This window comes from Phyllobates terribilis, unplaced genomic scaffold (genome assembly GCF_046119375.1).
Source record: "Phyllobates terribilis strain yellow unplaced genomic scaffold, ASM4611937v1 Scaffold_5__5_contigs__length_657084704, whole genome shotgun sequence".
Taxonomy (NCBI): domain Eukaryota; kingdom Metazoa; phylum Chordata; class Amphibia; order Anura; family Dendrobatidae; genus Phyllobates; species Phyllobates terribilis.
The window spans coordinates 602,572,019-602,599,782 of record NW_027362765.1 but is presented as its reverse complement, the minus strand read 5'-3'; the positions used below and the strand labels follow the sequence as shown (position 1 = coordinate 602,599,782).

General features: G+C 41.2%; 1 protein-coding gene across 21 annotated transcripts in view; it reads right to left on the bottom strand.

The window, feature by feature from the left end:
- Positions 1–27,764, bottom strand: part of KCNMA1 (potassium calcium-activated channel subfamily M alpha 1) — a 731,255-nt gene that overhangs the window by 212,967 nt on the left and 490,524 nt on the right. For 12 of the 21 annotated variants that reach the window (XM_073686045.1, XM_073686039.1, XM_073686049.1 and 9 more), the window contains exons 13-17: positions 25,905–25,974; positions 21,552–21,707; positions 14,815–14,924; positions 14,536–14,604; positions 12,812–12,823 (exon numbers count right to left, since the gene is read on the bottom strand). In XM_073686045.1, coding sequence (XP_073542146.1) covers positions 12,812–12,823; positions 14,536–14,604; positions 14,815–14,924; positions 21,552–21,707; positions 25,905–25,974 — 417 coding nt within the window. The remainder of the gene's footprint in view (positions 1–12,811; positions 12,824–14,535; positions 14,605–14,814; positions 14,925–21,551; positions 21,708–25,904; positions 25,975–27,764) is intronic. The other 9 variants (XM_073686043.1, XM_073686051.1, XM_073686059.1 and 6 more) reach the window with 1 other exon arrangement.

Sequence of the window (27,764 nt, the reverse complement as noted above, 5' to 3'; positions counted from 1 at the left end):
ATTGTGTGCTAATTGTTTAAATGTAGATGTTATCACTTATTTATGTATTGTTTAAAGTTGAAATGTCTTGTAGGCCAATCTCACTTGCAGACACATGCCCATGCTCCTAGCTTTTATCTCCAGTTTTATGACATCTTATACTTTGAAAACATGGTTATCTTCCACTCCTTCAAATTTTGGAAATCGCACATACTGTCCTCTGCTTGCTATCTCTACTACTAATACCTTGCTTCTCTTCCTACTTTCCCCAACGGAGGTGAATTTCATATGGTGGGCAAAAGACAGGGGATTGTAAAAAGTCCAAGTAGCATAGTCATGTCCAAAGGTCCAGGTGAATTTGGACCCATTAACGAGTGTTTGTTTACTGGCTCATCAACAAGTGTCCTGAAAAGATGAAGTTCTGCCGGCAATACATCATCTGCTTATATGGAGCAATGAGCTGCCAGCAACGATTTTTCCCTATGCTGACGCTCACCACGCAAACAAGGGTCTTGCTCCTTTCTTGGGTAATCTACAGTACATTTACACTAGCTAATTATCATCCACAAGTGTTTTTAAGAACAGACACTGAACGATTGATTCTCGGCTTGTCTAAATGAGTTTGTAAGGTTTTGTCTGTAAAGACACCTTGTAAAACAGGAGCATGCAAGCAGCTGTAAGTAAAGGCAAATTATAGGGGACTGCAACTGTAGTACTTTATATTAGTAATCCCAATCTCTACAATGCTTCGGGCATGAAAACAACTGTGCTGCATGGGCTGTGCCAGATAATGATAAAAGCAAATTCTTCTACGCTAAGGTGGCATTATCTGCATATAGACATCATTTTCTATATTTTCTAAAAGGTCAGACAACCCCTTTAAATGTCTCTTTATGTTCTAGCTTACACAGAAAATATGTTTTACCTATGAATAGGTGGCACTAAAGCACCTATAGAAGTGAAATTTTGCACAACTAATTCTTTGTTATTGTGTTGTTAGATTAGGGTTTACTGCTCACAAATCTCACAAACTGAGAGGATAAACTAAGTTCATAGCTCTGTAAGGAATATGGCTCCTATAATAAGCAGCACCTTTAGTTTTGTAATTTCTGCTTTCATTCTGCAGAACCTGGGGTTTAATCACCTATGCTAATAAGGGTTCTCGTTGGAGCACTGGTTTGGCCGAGAGGCTCAGCGCACCGTTCCACCACTGGCCATCTCCCTCACAAAGCTATGTGCTTAGTTTATACTGTCAGCTTGGGCTGACACACTCCCTTTAATGGAGACACATTTAAAACGAAAAAGTTTACAACCTCTGACTTATGAAGACAGAAAGGACTGACAAGATTGTTTTTTACATAGTGTTTTCTTTACCATTCTATCTAGTCAGATAATTTCTAGATTTGCCGATAGTTGTTATATTTACAATGTGTAAAGCAATAAAACTTAAAGGGGTGGTTCTGGCAAAATAAAACTTTGCCCAGAACACTGGATATGTAAAATGTAACAAACTCAGTCATACTCAACAACTGGCACCCACCTGGGACCACCACAGTAAGCTCTGTGGTCCGTACTGAGACAAAGTGGTGATGTCATTATTCCACCAGCTGCCGGTCTGCTGCCGCCTGTGATTGGCTGCAGCGTTCAGGTGACTGTGAGCAGTGTGTCATAATAAAAAGTCCAATGACATGCTACTGAAAAGTCACCTGGCCATTGCAGCCAATCACAGTCCACAGCGGTCCAGTGCCTGGTGGAACGGTTTCATCACCATTTCCAGTCTCTGCGCAGATCTCGGAGTAGCCTGGGAACTAGGTACATGCTGGTAGGTGAGCTTGATAGACATTGATATTTCTACTTATGCGGCCTCTCGGGCAGAGTTCATTTTGTCCTGACAACCCCTTTAAAGCTCATGGGTGCAAATGCAAAATCTGTAAGTGGGCCCCTATTACGTGTTATTTGAAGACTCTTAAGGCTCCAAGGCCCAGTCCCCATGACCTCTACCCCTGATGCAAAGGTTAGATAACCTCTATACCAGGGACATTGTGTTAATGTAATTTATTAGTTCATATTGATGACTTCATCAATGCTGTAATATATATGCAATTACTTATGTAGAAACTGACTCCGTAACAGTTCACTGCTGCCTTGTTTTCCACGCATAATAGAATTAAAGAAAATACAATGAAATCCTAATAGCCTCACACTCAAATAAACTTATCGGTGGAAAAGTTCAATTTCATCATGTACTCAGAAATGAATGAACTTTTGTGCCACTTCTTAATCTCCTTTTCTCATTTTAAGAGTGTACTGCAGTTCTGATGGATGCACCCCCGATTCATTACACTTATAAATATGCTGATGTATAGGCATAGACACAAGCAATAGAACATATAGGACCGCTGCCGGTTAAACTGAAAGAGAAAATGGTACAGGACAGCTAGAAGGTAATTATTCAGAATTGGGCTTAGTAAGCTACACTACCGTAACATTGAATAGGGATCTGACTGACAACACGGATTTTCTGTCCTACTGAAGACACGTTTTTATAGATACCGATGTTTGGACTGTGTCTCTTGGCAGTCTGTCTTATGAACATTATAAGGATACTCCGTTATAGAAGCCTATCCATGAGCAATAAAGCCCATTTCAGTATCATGCCTGCATACAATCCACAGGGTGCAGGAAATGTCATGCCATCCATTTCCATAAGGGAAGATGTGCGGTGTACCCCTCCTGCCCGCAGCGCTACGTACACCGTACAAGGTGCTGTCTGTCTGGCTGCCACATTTGTTTGACAAAGAGCTACAAGATATCCCCGCTGATGATAAATGGCCCTTCTCATTTCTTGAAGTTTGATAGATCTCTCAGGTCCAAAGGGAGAACCAGCTATTTAAATCACAGTTCATCGCTGAGTCTAAAGATAAATTGGCCTGCCAATTTTTCACTGAGGCAAGGTAATCCTGCATCTTCCCTGGGATGCTCATTAAGATGGCGGAGGACAATTTACAAAGTGCCAATGTTGTCTGAACAAATGTATGGGTTTGATTTTCATCTAGTAAGCAACAAGCTAAGGCCAATTCTGTACCAGAATCAGTCCTCCACATCATGGTCATGTCCATAGACTGACACATATGTCAGACACTTACACAACTATCTGTATTGGATGAGCATGCATTAAGAGACATACTATATATACAGAAAGCAAAGGGAGCTTTCCAGACCACTGATTAATCATTCATTCTAATTGTTAATTAAAACAAACAATATTTTTTTAAGATTTTAATGATCAATATAGGAACATTTCTTTTGTAGTTTTTTTTTTTGTTATCTGTGACTTTCTTTGAGAAAATTCTATTTCAAATGTCTATCCTTTAGATAATTCTCCTATAAAACCTATTAGATTCCAATAAGCAGATAGGAGAAAGGAGGGGAGGGCGGAATGGAAAATCTTTTTATAATTCATGCAAACTGAGCAAACAAAAAATAAAACACTGATGTTATGATCTAGTTATTCTGTACCATTGTCCCCATGCTTTAAAGGCAGGTGTATAATGTTAAAGGCAACCATTGGCATACATTTATGCATACTGTGCTTGCCACCCATTTCCAGCCCAATGTTACAAAAAGTAAAAATGAGAAGAGCAATGAATGGATTTATTGGGTTTCCCCTACTTCATGCCTGCTAACAAAAGGCATTTTATAACAACCCAATATACTTATTATTTAACTTTTTTGCAAATCAACAAGCCAAACAACACTGGACATGCATGCACATTCATCACATGCCTCAACAAACCAATGTTGCATTTTGAAAGTAAGATAGTTACACTCTCAGATTAGATTAACAACAAACAGCGTGGCTCTTAGTTCTTTAAGGTTTATTTCATTCCGTCTAGGTGACTAAACATTTATCATCATCAAACAGACATGGTCTAGTTTAGCTCTACAATTAAAATAAGCAATAAGGGTTAATATGGTATGATAATATGGCATAATAACCTCTGCCATTTTGTTATTTGTTTTGGCTACCTATTGTAGGAATCTGCAGTGCTGTCAATACTGTCATACTTAAATAGGAAAGAAAGAAATCAGCTTTAAAATTCCTTTCCACTGGAAACAACTCATGAAAAATGGTCTAAGACCTTTTTTTTCCTGCCCTGGAGCATGTGGCTTTGGACTTAGATGCGGACCCTTGTGGCCGCAACTGGCTCGGTGCTGTCTACACTCAGCTATAATGTCCAATGTATTCACCATGTAGCAGTAGCTTCAACAGGGTAAGATATAAACGCGTGGCTAAAAAACTCAGGGGTCAGAGCCAGCAGAAAAAGACTAAAACTTCCAGTATTCTGTGGGAAAGGCAGGAAAGTAGCTGAGGCCAAGGACAGAAGCCGACTGTAGAGCAACCAACAATTCATAGCAGACAAATCCAAAGTCAAATGGACTAGACTGGACACTCTGCACTAGCCGGGTTATCTAGACCTTTGATAACCTCACCAGAAGCAACTGGATGGCTACAGAGATTAGAACCAGATTGAATTAAATCACTGCTTTGCTGGCGTAGCAAGAAGCGACCATGTGCCGTAGAATCAAGATCAACACAGTTTAGGTTAAGCTTTCTGTATCAAATGCATCCTGCGGGCACGATGAACGCATTCACTATAACAACATAGTGCAACCGCTGAAGGGACTCAGGACTGGGCCAGAATGGTAAAGAGCGAGCCACAGCACGACCTGGGCAGAGACTGCCATGTTCTCCATAGCTGGCAATATACATAATTACACTAATTACAACTAACAAATCTATAATCATCCATCCCACTGCTAGACGTTCATCTGACAAATATGTTAAGCATTCAACTACATCAGCCTAGAACATGTATGTGTTTACCTGCTCAGCCATGTAAACCCAATCCATAAATGCATGCATGTACCAAATACTCGTAACCCTTTGTAGTACTGATCTGTGAACTTCTAAGGCCAACTACTTCATAGTTTAAAAAAATGATAAATCTACACTGAAATGTAATATTCCACTAATCTTTTCATTTTCTAATTAAACACTTATTCAACTTTCTTGGCAAACATCACGTGTAAACTGAAAATAGCAGTTTCACATATTTTCTATACAACATGCACTTGAACATAAGTAGACTCCATCAGAAACTAATTCTATCTTGTACGGTAGAATACAGTGAGCAGATTATCCTTGATAGCGCTATCCTTGAGATGCTGATCGCTTTACCAGATGCGCTTTTTTCCCTGGGGGTTCCAATACACCGGCATTCTGGTCTCCTTTCACATTTTGAGTTCTGATGAAGGTCTCAAGTTCAACTAATTATTTAAATGCACATTATTTTCTTCACATTACTTCGAGAGCCAAGTTACTTTCTTTGTTTTGCATAAGTAGACTCCATCAGAAACTAATTCTAACTTGTACGGCAGAACACAGTGAGCAGATTATCACTTTATAATAAGGTACTGCGTTTCATTTGCACTGCTCTGTGCTAATGAGATGACTGCTGATGGTGTCACAAGTATACCCAGCACAAGCTGAAGTCATCTCTATAGAACAGAAGGTGTCTGCAGGAAGGCTCAGTCGCTGAAACCGCAAGATTCCTGGAAGTCCTGAAAACTCGAACACAGCAGAAATCAGTGTCCACATTGTTTCACAAATGTAGTAAATGATTGAATTAATCTCTAATGTGATTTTGCAGCATATCTTTAATTTTTGTTTTGCATAATCTGCATTATCTTCAGCATTTTTAGAGGATTTTTTATGTCAATCATGCTATTAGTTGTTCTTTAGACTCTGTATATGAATAGCGCATCCTAGCTTCCTGTATTTCACTTACTTTCAGAATGCAACATAAACCTTTAATTAAAAGATGTTAGCAATCAGCAATGTTCAACTCCAAGTGAAAGAACAGCAGTAGTGAAAAGTGGCCCATGCTATACCAGACACATAGCAGCCCTGCATATTTGACATCTCTCCATTAGCCAGCACAGTTTTGTTTTTTTAGCACTCCACATAAACAAATCATGCAAATACAAATAAAAAAGCTTCATAATGCAACTCCCTATGTTGCAATAACTTCTCTGCAGTTACCAAACTTGCAGGAAGTTTCTGGTGGAGAATCCCAAACCACACCAATAACAAAGGACAACAGATGTCAGATGGATGGCGATAATACACTGCACACAGACAAGACAAACCACAGAGATGGGCAAAAAGGCAGCCCACTCTCTAAAATTAATCAAGCTGATGGCAAACAGTTTAAGTTTAGGATAGAGGCTAAATAATGAGTAGATGGAAACTTTGGATAGCAAGCTTGAAAGGAATCTGTTAAGGGAAATTACCTTGATAAGGAGAGCAATTGCCATTCAGCCATGATGTGTTACCTAACATATCTTCTCTTGTGAAGGGCAAATAAATGCTAATGTGGTGTTAAAGGGGACCTGTCAGTGGGATCAACCCTCCTAAGCCCTCTATATGGGGATGTAGGTAATAGGAAGCTGAATAAAAGGAAAGCCGGATATCTGCGACCCGATGTCTTATTCCAGAGAAATCCACATTTTTAAATTATGTAAATAAGCTGTTCATGACTATGGGCCAGACACTGATCTGCATGAGACTTCACCTCCAGTGATTATTATAAATGAAAGGGGGAGTTACCAGTGTGATATGTGATGGCCGCTCTCTGCTCTCCTGATCTCACTGTAGTGCTGTATATGATTATACCTAACACTTCTGCCGGCTCCTCTCAGCTTCAGCTTCCATCTCTCAGGCAGACAGGGGTGTAATATTGTTACAATACAGCAGAGCTGAGAGAGAAGCAGAAAATGTGTTTGCAAGAAGACAAAGTTCAGTTCTACTGTCCCGTGTTAGTCTCACACTGGTAATTACCCCTTTCATTTATGATTAACTCTGCAGGCAGATTCTCAGGGAGATCCATGTTCGGCCCATATTCCTGAAAAACTAATTTATATATAAGAAAAACTTGGATTTCGACATCAAATCGCATATATCAAGGTATCCTTTTATTCAGCTTCCTATGACTTGTGTGCCCATATAGGTGACTTAGGAGGGTTGATCCTACTGACAGATTCCCTTTAAAGAAGTGCCCGGGATACTAGGGACCAACTATATCACTACTACATTAGCAACAGAATAACTCTAAACCAACAAATCACCAAACAGTAGACACATTACCACTTGGTCATCTGAAAATGGACAGCTAGCAAAGGAATCACCAGGGACAGGCACAATTTCACTAAATCTTAGGCACAGCTTAATGCACATGTGTTAATCAAGAAAAATATCAATGTGACACTTAGACACCATGAACAGGACACTTTGGTCTCCCTGGATGCATTCAATCACTAACTGATTACATGGAAAGGCAATGACAACAGTGAATTTGCAAAAATGTAACCAGCGCTAGATCAATAAGGACCCTTCACTGGTATTCAAAATAATAAGATTAGCATTCTTCAGCTGCTTGCATCTCTACGAACTGGGAAGTCAGCACTAAATATACCACTTGGCCACCATTTTTAAATATCAGCAGTTAGGAAACTGTATTTGGTCTAGTAAATTTTAATATTTTTAATAATCGCAATGTACCCATAAAAATCGGATAAGTGGTGACCCGAATGGGATCTAATTTTTTTTGCGAGCAAATAAATGCGAATGGGAGAGATTCATCTGAAACACAGAGAAGGCTAACTAGAGCACGGTGCCATTTTTTTCACGTGGACATTCAGTCTGTGAAATAAAATGGTCATCTGCGCAAAACTATTGAATAACATTGGACCGAGTGATGTCCGACTTTTTTACTTGAAGAACAGTTCAGTCTACCTGCTTCAAAGAAAAAAAATGGATGATAAAATACCGAAGCCACTAGGATAACACCTGAGAAAAAAAACAGTTCTGTTTCTATCGGATGCTAACACTCACACGGATGTGTAAATGTAGCCTTATTACGATTTTCCTACTATGGACATTTATGAAATTTTCTATATATATTAAAGTCAATAGGAAGTCCAAAATTCGACCAGACTTAAAAGGAAAGACTTGTGACCATGTGTGACCACCGGTCTATTCAATCCCTGTCTAGATATAACAGAAATGTCCATAATATATGGGTGGGGTTCCAAAAAGTGGGACATATGACTATTATAAAGTTATAAAATATTCTAAGGGAAAGCCATAAGTGTCCACAGTGAACTTTAGGGCTACTAAGCTCTTTAATGTTAGTGCACATACAATGTTCATTTCAAGTTCTGGATCTTTAAGGGGGCCTTAGTTTACAGGACTGCAGCGCTGACTGTACAACACGTGACTGTTACAGCCAATTAGCAGTCCTTGTTTACTTCTGCATGACAGCTGACGCCAGCGGGAAGAACTGAAGAGGCATCGTTAGAGCACCATGGTCTTCAACAAGAAGGTAATCTTTATTTTGCTATTTTATAGCATTACCTATGAGTGAGACAATTTTGCTGGAAATTGCACATGCATGTGTCTAAAAACTAACAGGGGCAACTACCTGCCTGTTCAACCCGGTGCCGGCTCAGAGTGGTCACCGACTGCTCCTGCCGGCGATTCAACTGCTTCACATCAACCATGCAGCTCTTCATCCTATGGGTTACTCTGTCGATGGGCAGTTACTGCCGGCATTCAGCTGATTGATAGCCAGGTTTCCGCAGCTAGGCAGCGGGGAGTCGCCTGTCAATCAGTATGATGTCGGCAGTCACTCCTCATCAACAGAACAGAATGAAAGAGAAGAAGCTGCTTTGTGGATGTGACATCAGTGGATTCCTATGCCGGCAGAGATCGGCGCCATGCACAACAGGCAGGCTGTTAGCAACTACCTGACTGTTAGTTCCTAGGCCCATAGTGAAAAATGTAATAGTACTGGATAACCTATTTAAACTAAAGAGGAAATTGGTAATATCTTTTGAGTTTGTTTTCAATCATTTTGAAATTCCCAATTAAAATGAGCAAATGAAGCAAGTATTGTACTTCAAACAGCAAAATGGCTAGCATCACCATACGATATGAGGCCCAAGTATAAGTGTTTGGAGGCTCACTGCATTTTATTATAAGATTACACACAATAATAAGCAGTATGTTAGGATTAGACTTTAATGAGTCTTTGGGTTGCAGTTAATGCTAGTTCTCCATAGAAAAATATGTTCAGCTTACAAGGAAATAGCTACATGTCTCTCAATTTGTGATGTAGTTTACCACCTAATGTTATGTATGTTTCTGACTGTATTTTTTATTTATTCATTTATTCTGTTTTTATCACATAACTGTGGGGTCCTGATGCTCCAAATTGGCACCAAGACATACATAGTCTCCATCAGAAAAAGACCTATTGACTTTGTGGTTGTGGGCATGCCCTGTGACATGTGCATGAAGAAACACTAAAAAATCTCATAGGACAGTGAGTCTGAACAATGTTATTCCCCCATAGGGAAAAATACTCAAAAACCTGAAATCTGAATACCTATTTAGGTTGTGTGATGAACGTAGAAACCAATGTATGCCTCCAATGGAAATATTTGGATGCTGCCACCTTCATGAAGGATGATCGGGGGCTTCCCACTGATCCTCAGTCATGCAGACAATTGGAATAAATAAATTCTATGAACACAATCCAGATGTTTGGTGAATTGTGTCGTTTTATTAGTCTCAGTGTGTTTCAAGTTATATAACCTCTTCCTCATGTAAAATGAGACATATAATGTCAAACTTTACATCCCATTTATCTGACGAGTATATATACCATAATGGCTCTTTCGTTAAAAAAAAGGATGTTTTAAAGTATACTTTTTTCTTACTGGAAGCCTGTAACAAATTCCTCAGCTGGATGCCATCTATAGGCAATCAATCACGATTAGCCTCTCATTTTAAAAACATGAAAACATTTAACATTTTATTCCTAGGATGGCTTTGATGGCTGCCTTTGACTATCCATCACACAAAAAAGAAAAGTATATATTTAATTTATGCTTTTTTATACTGTATATGATAAATTATTTATTGTAATTCAAAGACGATATTAAAGCTGTACATACATCTAGTTTAGGCTGAGTACACATTATGCTGAGCCCAATATCAGGGGCGTATGCTCAGGAAGGTATGCAGCTGCCAGTGTGCACTATCAGGGTTAGGCCAAGGCATTCATCCATCACAGGGACCCATTGTAAAAAAACATATACAGCATAATATACATGTTTCTTTACATTGGCCCTCTCTGGAGGAAAGAGCCGTGTGCTGCGCTTTCCCATACAATTAAACAAACAATATGCTAGCGCATCCCAGCTAGGCGGAGGCCAAAAGAACACACTTATGTCCTCCATCTAGTGGCTGGTCACCTATGGTGATGGTACAATACAGTATATTGGGCAGAGCTCCGGATGTATACTGTTAGATAAGTGCAGAGACGCAGTGTGCATTTAGCCATAAAGCACTACATTTGCCAATGATACCTTTCAAGTAATTTTGATAGCAGTTTCAATGGGAAAAAAACGGCAATTCTGCAGTTCAATTCAATTTTTTTTAATGCTCAATCTGTAGCATAAATAATATTTTAAATTTATTATAAGTGTTTTTTAAATAAGAAAAAAATCGATATTATTGTTTATTCATTTTAAACAAACATATTTTTAATAAACTTTATTTTTTGGTCCTACTATAGGGCTCTTATACTGCAGTGTACTATAACTAGGTTGACTGACAGGTGATCTATTGGGTTCCGCCTTACAGTAATTCACATTTACTATCAATTATCAACTATCTATTTACTATTAACTGCAAAAGTTTTCTTTCAAGGATTTGATTAAACAAAAAAAGATAAAATCAATTTTAATGATCGATTTCATTAAGGTATGTTCCTATCAAGCGTTTATATTGTGTTTATTACCGCAAGCTAAACATGATACAACAATTTTATGAATTGTGTAAAAATCTATTGCTGTCTACACTACCAACTAGGTTCAGATTATGGATCAGATTCATCAAAACCAGCGATCTGCATGCCGGTCTTGATCAGAGGGCGAGGTGGAGTGCCAAACTCCTGATTCAATAAGAGGCGCATGCCTCTACAAGAATAAGCGGGGTTACGCCTCTGTATGCACCTGGCCACAAATCCTACTCCAGTCCCTAGTGGAGTAAGATTTGTAGCGTACAGATCACTGCTGCTTATCATGAATTTGCCAAGCGGCGGTCGCCATGCACTTGTTCTTTTACAGCTCCGTCCACTTTGTTGGAACTAGGCGGAAATAGCATGGGAGGGGTCAAAAGTCGCAAACTTTTAGCGTAGTCTTGAGTTGTGAGAAAATTCTGCGACTTTTCAAAGCTTTTTATGCCAGAATTCTGGCATAAAAGCATTGATGAATCAGGCGCTTTGTGCGTACTACTTATTTATTCTTTTGCCTAAGGAAAAGCTGAGGCAAGCTGCAAACGGAGGAAGGTTAGACAACAACGTATCAATATACAAGTCAGGTAAACCTAATCTACTGTGTCCCATAAATAAACAAGACATGTTATTGTTTGCAAGAACAAAACATACTTAATAACTTGATATGCTGCATTCATAACTAACAGGGTCATTATACATTCTACAAATGACATGGGAAGTGTCATCACCAAAGGGCGCTTCTTTGTGAGGATCCGAGGGGATGTCTGGGATTACAAAAAGGCATCTAGCTTCTTTTTTTTTTTTACAGAAACGGTGTCATCCTTGTTTGGTGGTACAGCGCATTTCCATTGAAGTCAATGACATTTAGCTGCAATATTAGACAAAACTTATCAACTTAAATGACACAATTTTTGTGAAAAAAAAAACAGAATTTTATTTTTAATCCTGGAAACCCCGTAGAACGGGGTAATTTGTGATATAGTGAAAATGAACAGATTGTGATATACGAATGGCGTTTTTGACTGCAGACTGAGACACTGGGGGAGATGGGGGAGCAGCGTGAAACACAGAAACAATGACAAAGACAAACACAAAACAGAAGCACAAAGTGCCACCTGGGGGAACAAAGACCAAAAATGATCATTTCCATTCTTTACTGCCAACAGAAGCTTTTAACCCCCTAGATGCCAGTGACCATCTAGCCTGCTGGCAGTGAAGGGATTAACCAGATTCCTGCAAAGAAGTTAAAGCGACAGCGGAAGGCCTGAAGAACATTGAGTTTTGGTAGGAGAGGAGAGCACACTTAGTTTAGTCATATTTGTCTTATCTTGATGGATGTACATATGTATCTCTGTAAAATACATATATACGTGCAGTATTTATATACAGACACATACAGATACAGGTGCATGTGTAATGTTTGCATACATATGTTTAGGGATATATGTAGGTAGGTATCCATGCACTTTTACAGGAATATAACTATATACGCAGAATGCATCTGAGAGATGGTTAAACAGCAAGGAAGACTTCAACAATATACTAAATGAAATTTCAGCATCATACATTAGATCTATAACTGGTAAGTCTACAAACTTCAGGAAGAACCGAGAATTGATTGCAGTATCTCTCATATCCATAGGTGTATATAAAAATATATCCATATTTGAACTATATATACATATGTACAGTCATATATATGTTTGGTATATATGCGCATATCTATATATACATATGTATGCATGTATGTATTTGTATACAGATGAAAAAATAGGAGACAGCCAGTTTTTGTGTATGTTTTCCTTCGAAGGGAGCTCCTGATTATGAGTCCGGAGGTGAGGAGGAGAGGTTAGGGTGAAGTTTGGTGAAGGAGGGTTAGGCACAGTTAATGTTGAAAGCCATACCGCTTTCTGCTTCTGCAAACAACAAGAAAAAAAATATAGATTTCCAATCAAATATATTGATAAGAAATTTGTGGACACCAAGATATCACCCTCCCCCCATTCAAAATATATAAAGTAAAAATAACTTAATTAAAAACAAACAACTAAAATAGACACAAATGCTATAAACAAAACCTTTGTGCAGTAACTACTAGTTCATACCTCTCCACATACAGTATCTCTGTAATTTGCCACATAGGGCTAATAAAGTGCTTACTAGCGCTAGTACATTCACGAGCACATCCTCCCCACTAGCATGAAAATCTAGATTGTTCCAAGCCGCTAAAAGAAAAGATGAAGCAGCTTTGTAAAGAGCCTTCATTAAAATGTCCCAACCATTTTGTTTCCATAGCCTCTAACGGACCGCCAACAAATCCTTTGTCGTCTGATTCTGCGGAGGCGAGGTGCCGTTACATGACTGTACTTTACGGTTTAAAACATATAAAATATTATCTATAAAAATACCAAAAAAAGCTTTAGAATGACTTTTCGGTCTGATATTGATTTGACAGAGAGGAGTTGTGGAGAGGTACGTGAGTATAGTACATGATTTTTGAAAAAGCAGAAATAACCAGCTTTGTTAGGTTCAGACAAATAAATGAATAATAGTAATAAACATAAAATAGAGGTAAGAAGTTAACAAAGGGTCAAAACATAAGGGTGGGGACAAGTTAGTTATAACGAAACAGCAAATCAATTATTAGCAAGTCAGGGATCGCTGGTAGATTGGCTTTTTTGTGAATATGGTGTGTCAGGTAGTGAAGGAGGGTCTGGCTGTGAGGACAATGCAACCAGGGAAGTAATAAAAATCCTGTGGCATATCAGAAGTGGGAAGAGCGTAATGTCAGGAACTCATAGTCAGGGGCCAAGAATAAAACAATGTTGTCAACTGCAACCAGTCAGATAGGGCTTTACTTTGTAAATTGTAAAAAGAAAACCACAGCTGCGATCTTTATACCAGATTTTATCAAAATACTCAATATTCCTAGATCAATGGTCATGTAATTACGTTCTGCAAAGATTTCCATACTGCTATTGGGTCTAATATACGTCTTTATGTATAAAATACAGATACACCTTTACTATAATGTATTGTTGTAGAATCTGCAGGAAATCAGACTTTGAAATAGGAATGAGAGGTAATTGCTATGCCTATTACACAGCAGATACTGCACAGCCCTTTTACTGTAATAATTAACACAGAATTTCTACATTAAAGGGTTTCTACAGTAGAAAAACAAAGCTGTTTTCTTCCAGAAAGTGCACAGGGCTGGGCTGCAGTATCACACACGGCCTGCGGACAAGGGTGCTGTTTTTGGAAGAAGCAGCCATCTTTTTCTAATCTTGGATAAATTCTTTAATTATGTGGAAAAACAATATTAACTTGTGGCCAACTACCTAGCGAACTGAAAAAGGCCATGGTGAAAAAAGAAAAGCTAAAAGTCTTTGATACTAACTGTACCAAGAACTAACAGACAAGGCAGTGGTGTTCATGACACCCTAAGGCTCATCTACACCTGACAGTCGTGTTTCTTACATGTTACAAATAAGACTTCCACTGAAGCAATGCAAAATAACAAGTGATATTCTGTACATCTGTGATACTGAAGGCAGGATAGGTGAAGAAAGCATCATTTTTCAGAAAAGAATACTGTTGGCAGCTATAGCTCCAAGAACAGACTTACCTGCTCTCCCCTTTTTCTGATTTGTATTCTATGGCTATCATCAGCAACTTCAATTTCACAAAGCACAACCTGTAATGTCCAAGAAGATAGCAGAGAGTTTTGGAAAAATACTGAAAAGTTGACAGAGTTTAATCATTACCTCTCTAGGCCTTGTGTCTGTCATTGCCCCTGCATTATTTCCTGCTGTTTCTTCACATTTTTTATTATTTTTGGGTGATTCACTTTCCAGTTTGTATAACATCAGTTCTCTTCTATATCACAGGTGGTGTGCATACTTACTCACAAACCGCAGGGAACGAGAGGCCAATAAAGGCGGTGGATAGATATTCTGTGTACATCTCATTTGCCACTCCTTCTAGGTAATACTTTTGCCAGGTGTCCTCTTCAATCTGTCAAGACACAAAACTAATTATATGTAAGAAGAAAAAAAAAAAAACTCAATTCACTTAAAGGGAACTTGTCATGTCAAAAAACGCTATAAACTTGCAGATGTAGGGTTAATCTGCAAGTTATTAGTATGCGGCCTCCGCACTGAAACTACTGGGAGGAAATAAACTTTACTCTTTTCGGCAGCTCCGGCTTATGGAGATAAAATAGTCATTACATCTGTAGATAAATTCCTAGGAGGGAATAACTTACAAATTTAGAAGCTCTGCAAATGGCACCCACAAACTATTAAAGGCAAATCTAAGCTCAAAAAGTCAAATAGCGGTCCTTCCTGTCATGCCATGTAATATGCTCAAATAGTACTGTATATTGTATACTGTAAAATCTGAGGCTAAATCAACGTTTTAGTGGTAAAAAGTAAATTTTTTTTTTCATGGCCCAATGGTATAAAATTCTGTGAAACATCTGTGGAATCAACATGCTCACTGCACCCCTAGATTCATTTATTGTGGGGTGTAGTTTGTAAAATGGGGACACTTTTTGGGAGTCCTGGTGCACTGGCCCATAAGGGGTTCTACCAGTGTGACATGGCACCTGCAAAGCATTCCAGCAAGATCTGCACTCCAAAATGGTGACTCTTCCCTTCTATGCCATGCGCCCAAAGAGTAGTTTCTGACCAAATGGGGTATTGTATTCAGAAGAAATTGCGATACAAATTGTATAGTCCATTTTCTCCTTTTACCCTTCTGATAGCAACATTTCAGTAAAAATACTGTAATTTTTCAGTTTCACATCCCAATGTTATAAAATTATATAAAGAACTTAACAGTTCAAAATGTTTACTACATTCCTAAATGAATTCCACGAGGGGTGACATTTCCAAAATGGGGTCACTTGTGGGGGTTACTGCTGTTTTGACATCTCAGGGGTTCTTCAAATATGACATGATGTGATCAACCGATTCCAGTTAAAATTGCGCTTTAAAAGTTAAATGGCGCTCCTCCCCATCCGATCCATGCCAAACGCCAATACGGCAGTTTCTAACCACATATGGGATATTGTTAATCTCAGGAGAAATTGCACAATAAATTGTGTTGTCAATTTTCTCCTGTTACCCTTGAGAAAATGAAGAAATTGGAGTGAAAGCAACACATTAGCGAAAAAATGTGTTTTTTCATTTTCACAGCCCAATGTTATAAAATTCTATGAAGTATCTGTGGGATGTTTCAGCCAATTGTTAAGCTAACAGCCATCTCAACCAACTCTCCCACACACAGGAGCACACTCTCGGCGTTCCTACGTTTTCTATAACACGACGTTCACCAGCTTATCTCCAGGAGAACAATACACGTTCACCAGCTTATCTCCAGGAGAACAATATGATTGGCAGTCAAAAATTGGACATGACTTATCAACATATTGAACCTGTCAATAATGCAGTGTTCAGCCGACTTAGGTCTAATGTGTATGGGGGCCCTTAGTTATAATTTTTGCCTTGTTACATGGTCTCTATCATGCCTTGGCCACAGGCAGAACAGATGAATTACGCCAGTAGGACCCTGCACAAAGTTTAGTCGTTCTCCTAGACTTACAGGCAGTGACAGAACGATGTGTATGACCACAAAAATAATTAATGTTTCTAAATTTAAAAAGCATAAACTATCTGTTAGTGCAGTGGTTGTTGAATAGGCTATTTGTTACCACTGCCAGCCTGGTTACCAATAGCCATATATGTTACAGAAGCATTCCCATCAAAATTTATATCCTCTTGCTGCTGTTCATCCTTTGTAGTTGAAGATGACCATGACATCAGAGTTTAGAGGAGGATCAGTGGCTGTGGGTCCGGAGGCAATTGATGAGGCCAATCCTGGCACTGAAGACTCGCCCACATACATGACATAAGTAACCAGATGTAGTCAGGACAATAGATGCTGCTTGTCCCTTGCACAGCTCGCTTTCTTGTTGCCTCAAACATTCTCCTGTCTTCAGCTGCACTTGCTCTGAGGTTATCCTGCCTCGCCAAGCTGGACGGTACATTTCTTCTGCTCCCCAACTGCTCACTTTCCCTGACACAGTTCTCCATACAGCAGTTGTTTAGGCAATCGGCGGTCTGGCATTGTGACCACATATCCAGCCCACTGGCAATGGCTTTCAGCAGGAGAGTGTAGAAACTGCAGAGCTCAGCTTGTTCCAGGATTGTCATGTTGGGGATATTGTCTTGCCACCTGATGTGGAGAAGTCTGTGGAGACTGTTCTGGTGTAAGTGATTGAGCTGTTTGGCATGCTGGCTGTAGAAAGTCCAGGTCTCGCTGGCATAGAGAAGTGTGGAAAGGACCACTGCACAGTAGACCTTCAGCTTAGTGGTAAGGCTCAGTCCCCTTTGTTCTCAGACATTCTTACGGAGTCTCCCAAAGGCAGTGCTAGCTTTGGTAATTCTGCAGTTGACCTCAGCGTCTATGGTCACTACGTGGGAGAGTGTGCTGTCCAGGTTGATGAAGTTGACAACTGTTTAGAGGTTGTGCTCCTTCACCATAATGCATGGCTGCTGAAATGGTTTTCCGAAGCACGTTGGTACCTAACTTCAGTTTTTCTACTATTGATAATGACACCGAAGTTGTTGTAAGCTTGTGAAAAACAGTCCATTACACGCTGCCATCTGCTGCTCTGTGCTGGCGTTGAGTGCGCAGTTATCAGCAAACAATAAGTCATGCGCCTTTGTAACAGCCTTCAGGGGTCTTGGATTGAATAGCTTGCAGTCAGTCCTGTAACTGACATGGATTCCGTTTTCGCAGTTGCTAAAGGCATCTCTCAACATGGCAGAAAATAGCATACTGAACAGGTTTGGGGCGAGTACACAGCTTTGTTTTACACTGTTTGTAACTGGGAAGGCCTCCGATTCGTCTCCATCACTCAAGATCTTCACCATCTTACCATCATGGAACTGCTGGACGATTGTGATGAGCTCGGGCAGTCAAACTTTGACATGATTTTCCACAGGCCGTCTCTGCTGACAGTGTCAAAAGCCTTGGCAAAGTTGGCAACGGTCAAGAAAATGTCGCTATGTTGCTCCTGCCACTTTTCCTGGAGTTGATGCGCCGTAAAGACCGTATCTGTTGTCCCACGTTCAGCACAGAAGCCGCACTGGCATTCAGGTAGTAGACCTTGCTCAAGGTGGTGGAGGAGGTGGTTGAGCAAGAGGCGAGCAAGAATCTTCCCAGCAGTGGACAGAAAGGAGATGCCTCCATGGTTGTCGCAAGATTGGCTGTTGCCTTTTTTCTCATAGATGTGGATTATGCTGGCATCTTTCAGCTGTTGCGGAACCTGCTTCTTTTTCCACATGAACTGGAATAGTTTAGTCATCATTTGCATTAGAACAGGGCCACCTGCTTGTATACCTAGGCAGATATAATATTGTTTCCTGGCGCTTTGCCACAGGAGAGTTGTTTTACTGCCTTCCTAACTTCATCTTCACTGGGAAGAACATCAAGGTCCTTGTTGATTTCTACCTGGGACAGGTGAGCAATGGTCATCGTTGATAATGGCAAAGCGATTATATTATCCCTCTAATATATTTCAGTCATTATTACCCAGCCAATTCTTCTCTTTTATATTAGGTCTATGACATCAAATGATTAAAAACTGATTAGCTAAATCCATCCAAGCTCTATGTAGAAACAGGAAGTCTCTTTTCCCTGCATGAGTCATCACTGCAAAAGTCACTGACAGGGGGAGCAGGGAGCAGCTGGGTCAGGAGTTGAAGAGGGAAATGATAAATGCAGGGAAAAAAGACTTCCTGTTTCTACATAGAGCAAAAAAAAAAAAAAGAATTAGCTGGGTAGAAAGGCAAAATGAGCAATTGTAAGCCCATAGTGCTATATAATATGATGATTGCATAATTTAAAAAAAAAGCTCTTCTGCTTCTGGAATTTGAACCCAGAAGCTCCACACTATGAGGCTGAAGTTTTTCCATTTAGCCATAGGGTCAAGTGATAGTGGCTGGTAGTTTTTCTTGGCTTATAGGATCAACCATGAAAATACTCAGAGTGTCTAAAAGTCATTGTGATTCTCATTCGGACGTTTGAAGAAATATGTGTGTCAGATATCAGAGTCACATATCAATTTCACACATCATTTAAATTTGGCTAGGAGGAGGTCTGTGTGAAAGTCCCAATGAGTTTCACACAGGTATGCACTGAAAATCACATAACCAAATACAATGCTTAAGTATCTTCAACTGAGTGTATAGCTCAATGGTAAGTGTACTGGCTTCTAGACATAGAGTTTTGGGTTCAAGTCCCAGCAGCGTACAGTGCACTTCTTTTTTTTATTATCATCAGATGTCAAAGTCAGATGTCAAAGTCACATATCAAAGTCAGTTCTCAGACAGGGTATTTAGTCTCAAACTGACATTATTCTGATGTTTGACTTTGATATCTGATCATGTCTTAAAAAGGACACTGTACACCTGTGGTAAGTAACAGGTGTGGGCAATATGAAAATCACACCTGAAACCACATAAAAAGGGGAGAAGGGGACTCAATCTTTGCATTGTGCGTTTGTGTGTGCCACACTAAACTGATGAACTGCTATGTATAGCACAAGCGAATGGATGATCACAGCATCAAGTCCCACTATTAAATACAGTGAAAATGTTAAAAAGTTTTTAAAAATATGAAAAAAAATACCAAAAACACAAAAGTTCAAATTACACCATTTTTTTTCCAAATAAAACAATTAAAAAACAATTAAAAAAATATATATATTTGGTATCGCTGCGTTCAGAAATGTCTGATCTGTGAAAAGATAAAATAAATGAATCCGACTGGTAAATGGCGTAACGAAAAAAAATTCAAAACGCCATAATTACATTTTTTTTTTGCCACCGCAACATTGCACTAAAATGCAATAAGAAGCAATTAAAACATTGTATCTACTCTAAAATAGTATTAATAAAAATGTCAGCTAAGGGCGCAAAACTGTATGGAAAGCTATGTGGGGCCTATTATTCTGCATGGAGGACTATGTGGGGCCCATTATACTGTATGAAAAGCTATGTGGGGCCATTATGCTTATGGAGGACTATGCGGGGCCCATTATTCTGTATGGAGGACTATGTGGGGTCCATTATACTGTATGGAGGACTATGTGGGGCCATTATACTGTATGGAGGACTATGTGGGGCCCATTATTCTGTATGGAGGACTATGTGGGGCCCATTATACTGCATGGAGGACTATGTGGGGCCATTATTCTGTACGGATTACTATGTGGGGCCCATTATTCTGTATGGAGGACTATGTGGGTCCCATTATTCTGTATGGAGGACTATGTGGGGCCCATTATACTGTATGGAAGACTATGTGGGGCCCATTATACTGTATGGAAAGCTATGTGGGGCCCATTATTCTGTATGGAGAACTATGTGGGGCCCATTATACTGCATGGAAAGCTATGTGGGGCCATTATACCTATGGAGGACTATGTGGGGCCCATTATTCTGTATGGAGGACTATGTGAGGCCACTATACTGTATGGAGGACTATATGGGGCCCCGTTATACTGTATGGAGGACTATGTGGGGCCCATTATTCTGTATGGAGGACTGTGTGGGGTCTATTATACTTTATATTGGTTGGTCCGCGACTTTGTCTAATTTTTTCATTTTAGCCCTCTGTGTGTTTGAGTTTGACATCCCTGCTCTAGAGGCAAGAAGGTTTAATTGTGATCACAGACGGCGATTCTTTAAGAGCAGTGAGATTATGGAACTTTCTACCACATGATGTCGTAATGGTTGATTCACTACAAAAGTACATCAAGGCTTGGATGCATTTCTTGATAAATATAATATTACAGATTATTGGAACTAGATTCTGTAATGGGGCGTTGATCCAGGGGAGCTAGTCTTGCCGTATGTGGAGCCGGGAAGGAATTTTCCCCCTAATATGGAGCCATTAGTATCTGCCTCATGGGGTTTTTGCTTTCCTCTGGATCAATATATTAGAGTAGAGGTAGGTCTTCTTTTTCCTTTGGAATCAGTTAAATAACCAGTAGTTACAATGTATCAGTTATGCTATAAAAAGTATCATTGTAGCACAGGCCAGGAGTGAATATTGCAGAGCAGTCCGCAGACCAGTACAGAGAGGTTGTATGGTTCCTTAGTTTGGACCATATATTTTCCATGTGCTGCCGTATAGGTTCTATCAGGTATCTTATGTACGTAGGTATCTTTCCCTAAAATCTATGGTTCTATGGGAGTAAAGCCAGCATATAGCATCAGATGGAGAATACTATGCTTTTTTTCTGTCAGAGTCTGTAGTTCTCTGCAAGGTAAGAGAATAAGAAAGTTTGGCACAGGGCACATGCACTAAAATATCAGCCTTATCAGAACTCTGTACAAAACAAAGTTATTATAAAGCGTTGTGCAGAGGCCCACAGGGCTATGGCAACACTCTATTTGCAGTGTACATATGATAAACATGCTGGGAAATGCTTCTGCTGTATACAGAAAACATGTTTATAAACATGACTTCTGTCAAAAAAGGGGTGTACTGTTTTTTGGGGACCTACTTCATTTTTGCACAAAAGTACATTTTGAAAAGATCTAAACCACCTTAATGGGAAAGCCTTACCTTTATAAATGAGCGCATAGAGAAAAGGTTCGCAAGCATGGTGGATAGACCCTGTGCTAGGCAACTCTGAGCTATAAAGCCCAGCTTCAGCTCAGCCAGACATATGGCATCATCTCCTTCTTTCCAATTCCAGCTTGGGATGTTCAACAGATGAGCCTGGAGAAACATTAATCCAAAACTTGTGAAAATAAGGTGAGTATGCAGGTCCTACCTACCTTATTTCTCTAGGTCATAACTGCATGTACCAAAGATTGTACTTTTCTTTTTGCCCCCGGATTTTTCTATTAAGTCTACGACATCACGTGATTAAAAACTGACTACCTGAATCCTTCTAAGCTCTATGTAGAAACAGGAGGTCAATTTTCCCTGCAGGAGTCATTGGTCACTGGAAAGATCTATGGCAGGGGGCAGTAGCGTACCGCCAATGGCGGCAGGCCACGCGACTCCTATGGTGCCCATGAGCCGGGGGGGGGGCTCCAAAGCAGCGGGGGAATGAGGAGCATAGGTGAGTATTGTATTTACCGTATATACTCAAGTATAAGCCCCCCTCGGCTTATACTCGGGTATATACTCGAGTATACAGAAAATGCGTTGGTGGATAGTGGGGGGGGAGTTGCGGGGAGTAGCGGGGCACACGCAGTAGCCGCTGCTGCAGCTTCCACGTGTGCCCGCTGCTAAAGGGAAATGAATATTCCCTCTTCTCCACTCCCATGGGCGTGGAGAAAAATGAATATTCATTCTCTTTAGTAGCGGGCACAGAGGAGCGATGAGCCGCAGATCCTGCTGACAGTGCCCGCTACTAAAGAGAATGCATATTCACTCTTCTCCACACCCATAGTCCTGGTGTGGAGAGGAGTGAATATGCCGGCAGCTCACATCAGCATCTGAGAGTGCATGGCAGTGACGCCATGCGCTGCTCAGATGCTGACATGAGCTGCTGCAGCAAAACAGGATGCAGCGCTGGGGCAGAGGTGAGGAAGGAAAGTGAGTATAAGTGTTTATTTTTTATGTGTGCAGTGATGGGGTCATACATACCAGGATTGGGGGATGAGGAGGCCATGCATACCAGGTTTGGGGGATGAGAAGGCCAAGCATACCAGGACTGGGGGATGAGGAGGCCATGCATACCAGGATTGAGCGATGAGAAGGCCATGCATACCAGGATTGGGAATAAAGAGGCAATGCATACCAGGATTGGGGGATGAGGAGGCCATGCATACCAGGATTGGGGGATGAGGAGGCCATGCATACCAGGATTGGGGGTGATGGGTGCCATACATACCAGGATTGGCGGATGAGGGGGCCATACATACCAGGATTGGAGATGAGGGTGCCATACATACCAGGATTGGAGATGAGGGTGCCATACATACCAGGATTGGGGGATGAGGAGGCCATGCATACCAGGATTGGGGGATGAGGGGGTCATGCATACCAGGATTGGGGATGATGGGTGTCATACATACCAGGATTGGGGGATGAAGAGGGCATGCAAACCAGGATTGGGGGATGAGGGGCCTATGCCTACCAGGATTGGGGATGAAGGGCCATACATACAAGATTGGGGATGATGGGGCCATGCATACCAGGATTGGTTGGAGAATGAGGGGTGCCATACATACCAGGATTGGGGGATGAGGGGGCCATGCATACCAGGATTGGGGGATGAGGGTGCCATACATACCAGGATTGGGGGATGAGGGGGCCATGCATACCAGGATTGGGGGATGAGGGGGCCATACATACCAGGATTGGGGGATGAGAGGCTCATGCATACCAGGATTGGGGGATGAGGGGTGTCATACATACCAGGATTGGGGGATGAGGGGTGCCATACATACCAGGATTGGGGGATGAGGGGTGCCATACATACCAGCATTGGGGGATGAGGGGGCCATGCATACCAGGATTGGGGGATGAGGGGTGTCATACATACCAGGATTGGGAGATAAGGGGGGCATGCATACCAGGATTGGGGGGTCAGAGGCCCATGCATACCAGGATTGGGGATGAGGGGCCATACATACCAGGATTGGAGGATGAGGGGTGTCATACATACCAGGATTGTGGGATGAGGGGGGCATGCATACCAGGATTGGGGATGAGGGGCCATACATACCAGGATTGGGGATGATGGGAACATGCATACCAGGATTGGTTGGGGGATGAGGGGTGCCATACATACCAGGATTGGGGGATTAGGGGTGCCATACATACCAGGATTGGAGGATGAGGAGGCCATGCATACCAGGATGGGGGATGAGGGTGCCATGCATACCAGGATTGGGGATGAGGGGGCCATGCATACCAGGACTGGGGATGAGGGTGCAATGCATACTAGGATTGGGGATGAGGAGGCCATGCATACCAGGATTGGGATGAGGGGACCATACATACCAGGATTGGGGATAAGGGAGCAATGCATACCAAGATTGGGGGCGAGGGGGCCATACATACCAGGATTGGGGATGAGGGGGCCATACATACCAAGATTGGAGATGAGGGAGCAATGCGTACGAGGATGGGGAAATTTACCAGTAGCTGCTGCATTTCCCACCCTAGGCTTATACTCGAGTCAATAAGTTTTCCCAGTTTTTTGTGGTAAAATTAGGTACCTCAGCTTATACTCGGGTCGGCTTATTTAAAATATACTATATATTAAAATCAGTGAGTATGTGGTGCCCATAATACTGCAGGACTGTGGGGTGCATTATACTATATGGGGATTTCCATTTTACCCTATGGGGTATGTAATATACTGTATGGAGGACTATGGGAAGTGCATTATATTCTATGGAGGACTATGGGGAGTGCATTATATTCTATGGAGGACTATGGAGAGTGCATTATATTCTAATAAGGAATAAGGGGGGTGCATTATATTCTATGGAGGATTATGATGAGTGCATTATACTGTATGGAGGATTATGGGGAGTGCATTGTACTGCATGGAGGACTATGGAGAGTGCATTATATTCTATGGAGGACTATGGGGTGCATTATACTATATGGAGGACTATGGGTAGTGCATTATACTGTATGGCACACTACGGGGAGTGCATTATATTTCATGGAGGACCATGGGACGTTCATTATACTATATGGAGGATTACTGGGGGTGCATTATACTATATAGAGGATTATGGGTGGCTTATTATTCTATATGGAAGGCTATGTTTGGCCATTATAATATTTTGAGGGCTCTGTGGGGGGCCATTATACTGTATGAAAGCAATTATACAATGTGGAGGGCTGTGTGGGGGCCATTATACTGTTTGGAGGGCTAAAGCAGGCCAATATACTGTATGTAGGCCCATTATTCTGTGTGGAGGGCTGTGTGGGAGTCATAGTTGGGGGATAATACTGTGTTGGGGTCACCATACTTTGCCTTGGGAGTTGAAGTAGGGTACAATAGGGTCATTATACTGTGCATGTGGAGGCTAATGTGGAGGAATGCACCATGGGGGTATCATACTGTGTTTGGGGGGCACTTTTATTAACATCATACTTTATGGGGGCAATGAAAGAGGAATCTAGGACTTCAGCAGGAAGAAAATTGCTATGTAAATGCTGGAAAGTTGTGAGATATGCACTTCTGTGGCACAGACAAATATGTATTTATTTTTTGTGAGGGGGGGGGGGGCAATTAGAGCTTCTGCTATGGGGCCTCATGATTTCTATATACGCCCCTGGCAGGGGGAGGAGCAGAGCAGCTGGGTCAGGCGTTGAAGATGGGAATGATAAATGCAGGGACAAGAGACTTCCTGTTTATCAGTTGTGTCAGCCTGCCTGTCTATCAGCCATGCCAGTTGCCTGTCCATCAGCCGTGCCAGTTGCCTGTCCATCAGCCGTGCCAGTTGCCTGTCCATCAGCCGTGCCCGCTTGCCAGCCTGTCTACCAGTTGTGTCCACCAGTACCTGTCTGTGTGTCTGTTGTACCAGTCACTGTACCAGTTGTGCCAGCCAGTGCTAGCCTAGTCCACCATTCCTGGCCGTTCCTGCTTCCTGTCCCTTGGGGGTCAGTTGCCATCCATCCGAGGTCAGTCCTGGTGTAGCACCTGGTTCTGCCTCCCTCTTCTCTCCTCAGATTGCGGTATCATCACCCTCTGTGCATCCGAGGTCGGACTTGGTGAGCCACCTAGTCAGGCCCCTCCAGGCTTTCCTTAGATCATGGCACAGTGGTTCCACCACCCGGTCCGTTACATAGCAGTCACTCAATAGTTAGATATTAAAATTCTGCACTACAATATATGCCCTGACTTTGCTTTCCATGTACAACATTACAATGTTCCAGCCTAAAATAACTATAAAATAAATAAGACAACAATTAAAAATATTAACATTAAAACCCCACCTTGTTATGATATTGCAGCATCTGAGTGATAATCCGGATCTTTGGATGATAGTTCTTTATAGAGATGACTCTGTAATACAAAGTAAAATAAATTCATTTACTATTTCTGCTACGGCAATCACTACACATCTCTGGTGAGTTCAGCATGACGTATGCACTAAAGCTTTGTTGAAACAGCCAAAATATGGGTCTAATGACCAGTATTAAAAGCATCTACTGGATCTAAGATGCTGTGAGTTCAAGTCACGAAGCCATAGTTGGGCAAGGAATTGAGACTATAATACGGATGCTAAAATGATCTGCATTACAAAAATGACTGATTGAGGCCATAAATTATATTCACAAAAGGCAGAACTATTACACACATTGAACACACAATGTTTCTGCAGCATGTGCAATGATTTCTACTAGGATCATTCAGATTAATAAAATGGTGACATAAACTTCCATAACAAATCAACCACATAGCTGGGTTTTGCTATGTATTCTGAGAGCACCATAATGTAGGAGCAGAGATTCTGGTTACAGGGATGTGTCACTTACTGTGCTGTGTTTTGCTGTGTCAATACAAACAGTGTAACAGGAGATTACTACAGGACAACTGGCCTTGTGCCTCCTGGTCCAATCACGTCTCCTGCACTGATTAGCATCTTTCTGTCACTATAAAATGTACACAGGAATCTGCTAATTACTGGTGTGGGTGGGATTATACACAGCTCAACATCTGAGCTCTGTTAGATGTGCAGCAGAGAAAACTCATTCTATCATAACTGCTGCACCCAGTAAAGTAAGTGATACATCGCTCGAGTCAGGGTCCCAGCCCTTACCTGATGCTGCTGACAGATTATATATCACAAACCTGCTGAAATATTGCATTTAAAGGAGTTTTCCCACGAACAAATGTACATTTTAATCAATAGCTCTTGGAATAATAATGAGTTCCACAATTGGATGTTTTCAAATAAAATGTTCTTGTGCTGACATAATCTTATAAATGTGCCCCTGCTGTGTACTGTGTGATGGCTGCGTCTGACAGTGCAGGGACATAGTCTGATCATATCACATCTCCTGGGCAGGGGAGGAAGGAGAAGAGTGTGATGACATCACACCATGAGATCACAAACAACTCTTTCTTTAAAGTAAAACATTGTTTAAAACAGGCAGTGAAATATTTTACCTCACAGAAAGAATCAGCTGTGATACCCTGCTTTAATATATGTGTGAGAGTGTGAAATGTGATAACAGCAGGAGAGCACTAGGACCCTGTGACTTTTGCCTGGCTGGGCTCAGAGGAGGGGCAGTGCTAGAAACTGTGTGTATACTATTCTAAGAGCGTCTGATGTGTGAGTCTAGACAGGGAGTTTGTGAAAAGGAGCTGCAATAAGACGCTGTCTTTACACTCCTCCGTGTGGAGTTTGTTTACCCCTTTTCTCTGTTTATGGCAGAAAAAGAAAGGGAAAAATCAGCTCACCCACCTAGAAGATCAACAGCACGGAGCCAGGAGTGCTACCAGACGAACATGAGGAACCAGGAAGATCCAGCTGAACAAATCTTCTAAAATCCATATTTTATTGGGTCATACAAAAAATATTAAAAGTCCACCCTGGAGAGGAACAGCAAACGTGTTTCGAACTATAAGTTCTTAATCATTGCATAGTGGTAGAAACTGTGTGTATTCTAAGAGCGTCTGATGTGTGAGTCTAGACAGGGAGTCTGTGAAAAGGAGCTGCAATAAGACGCTGTCTTTACACTCCTCCGTGTGGAGTTTGTTTACCCCTTTTCTCTGTTTAAGGACAAGTGCTGAGCTGGGGAAGCTGTGTGGCTCTGTGGAGTTTTGTGGAGGTCCATGCTGAGTGGATT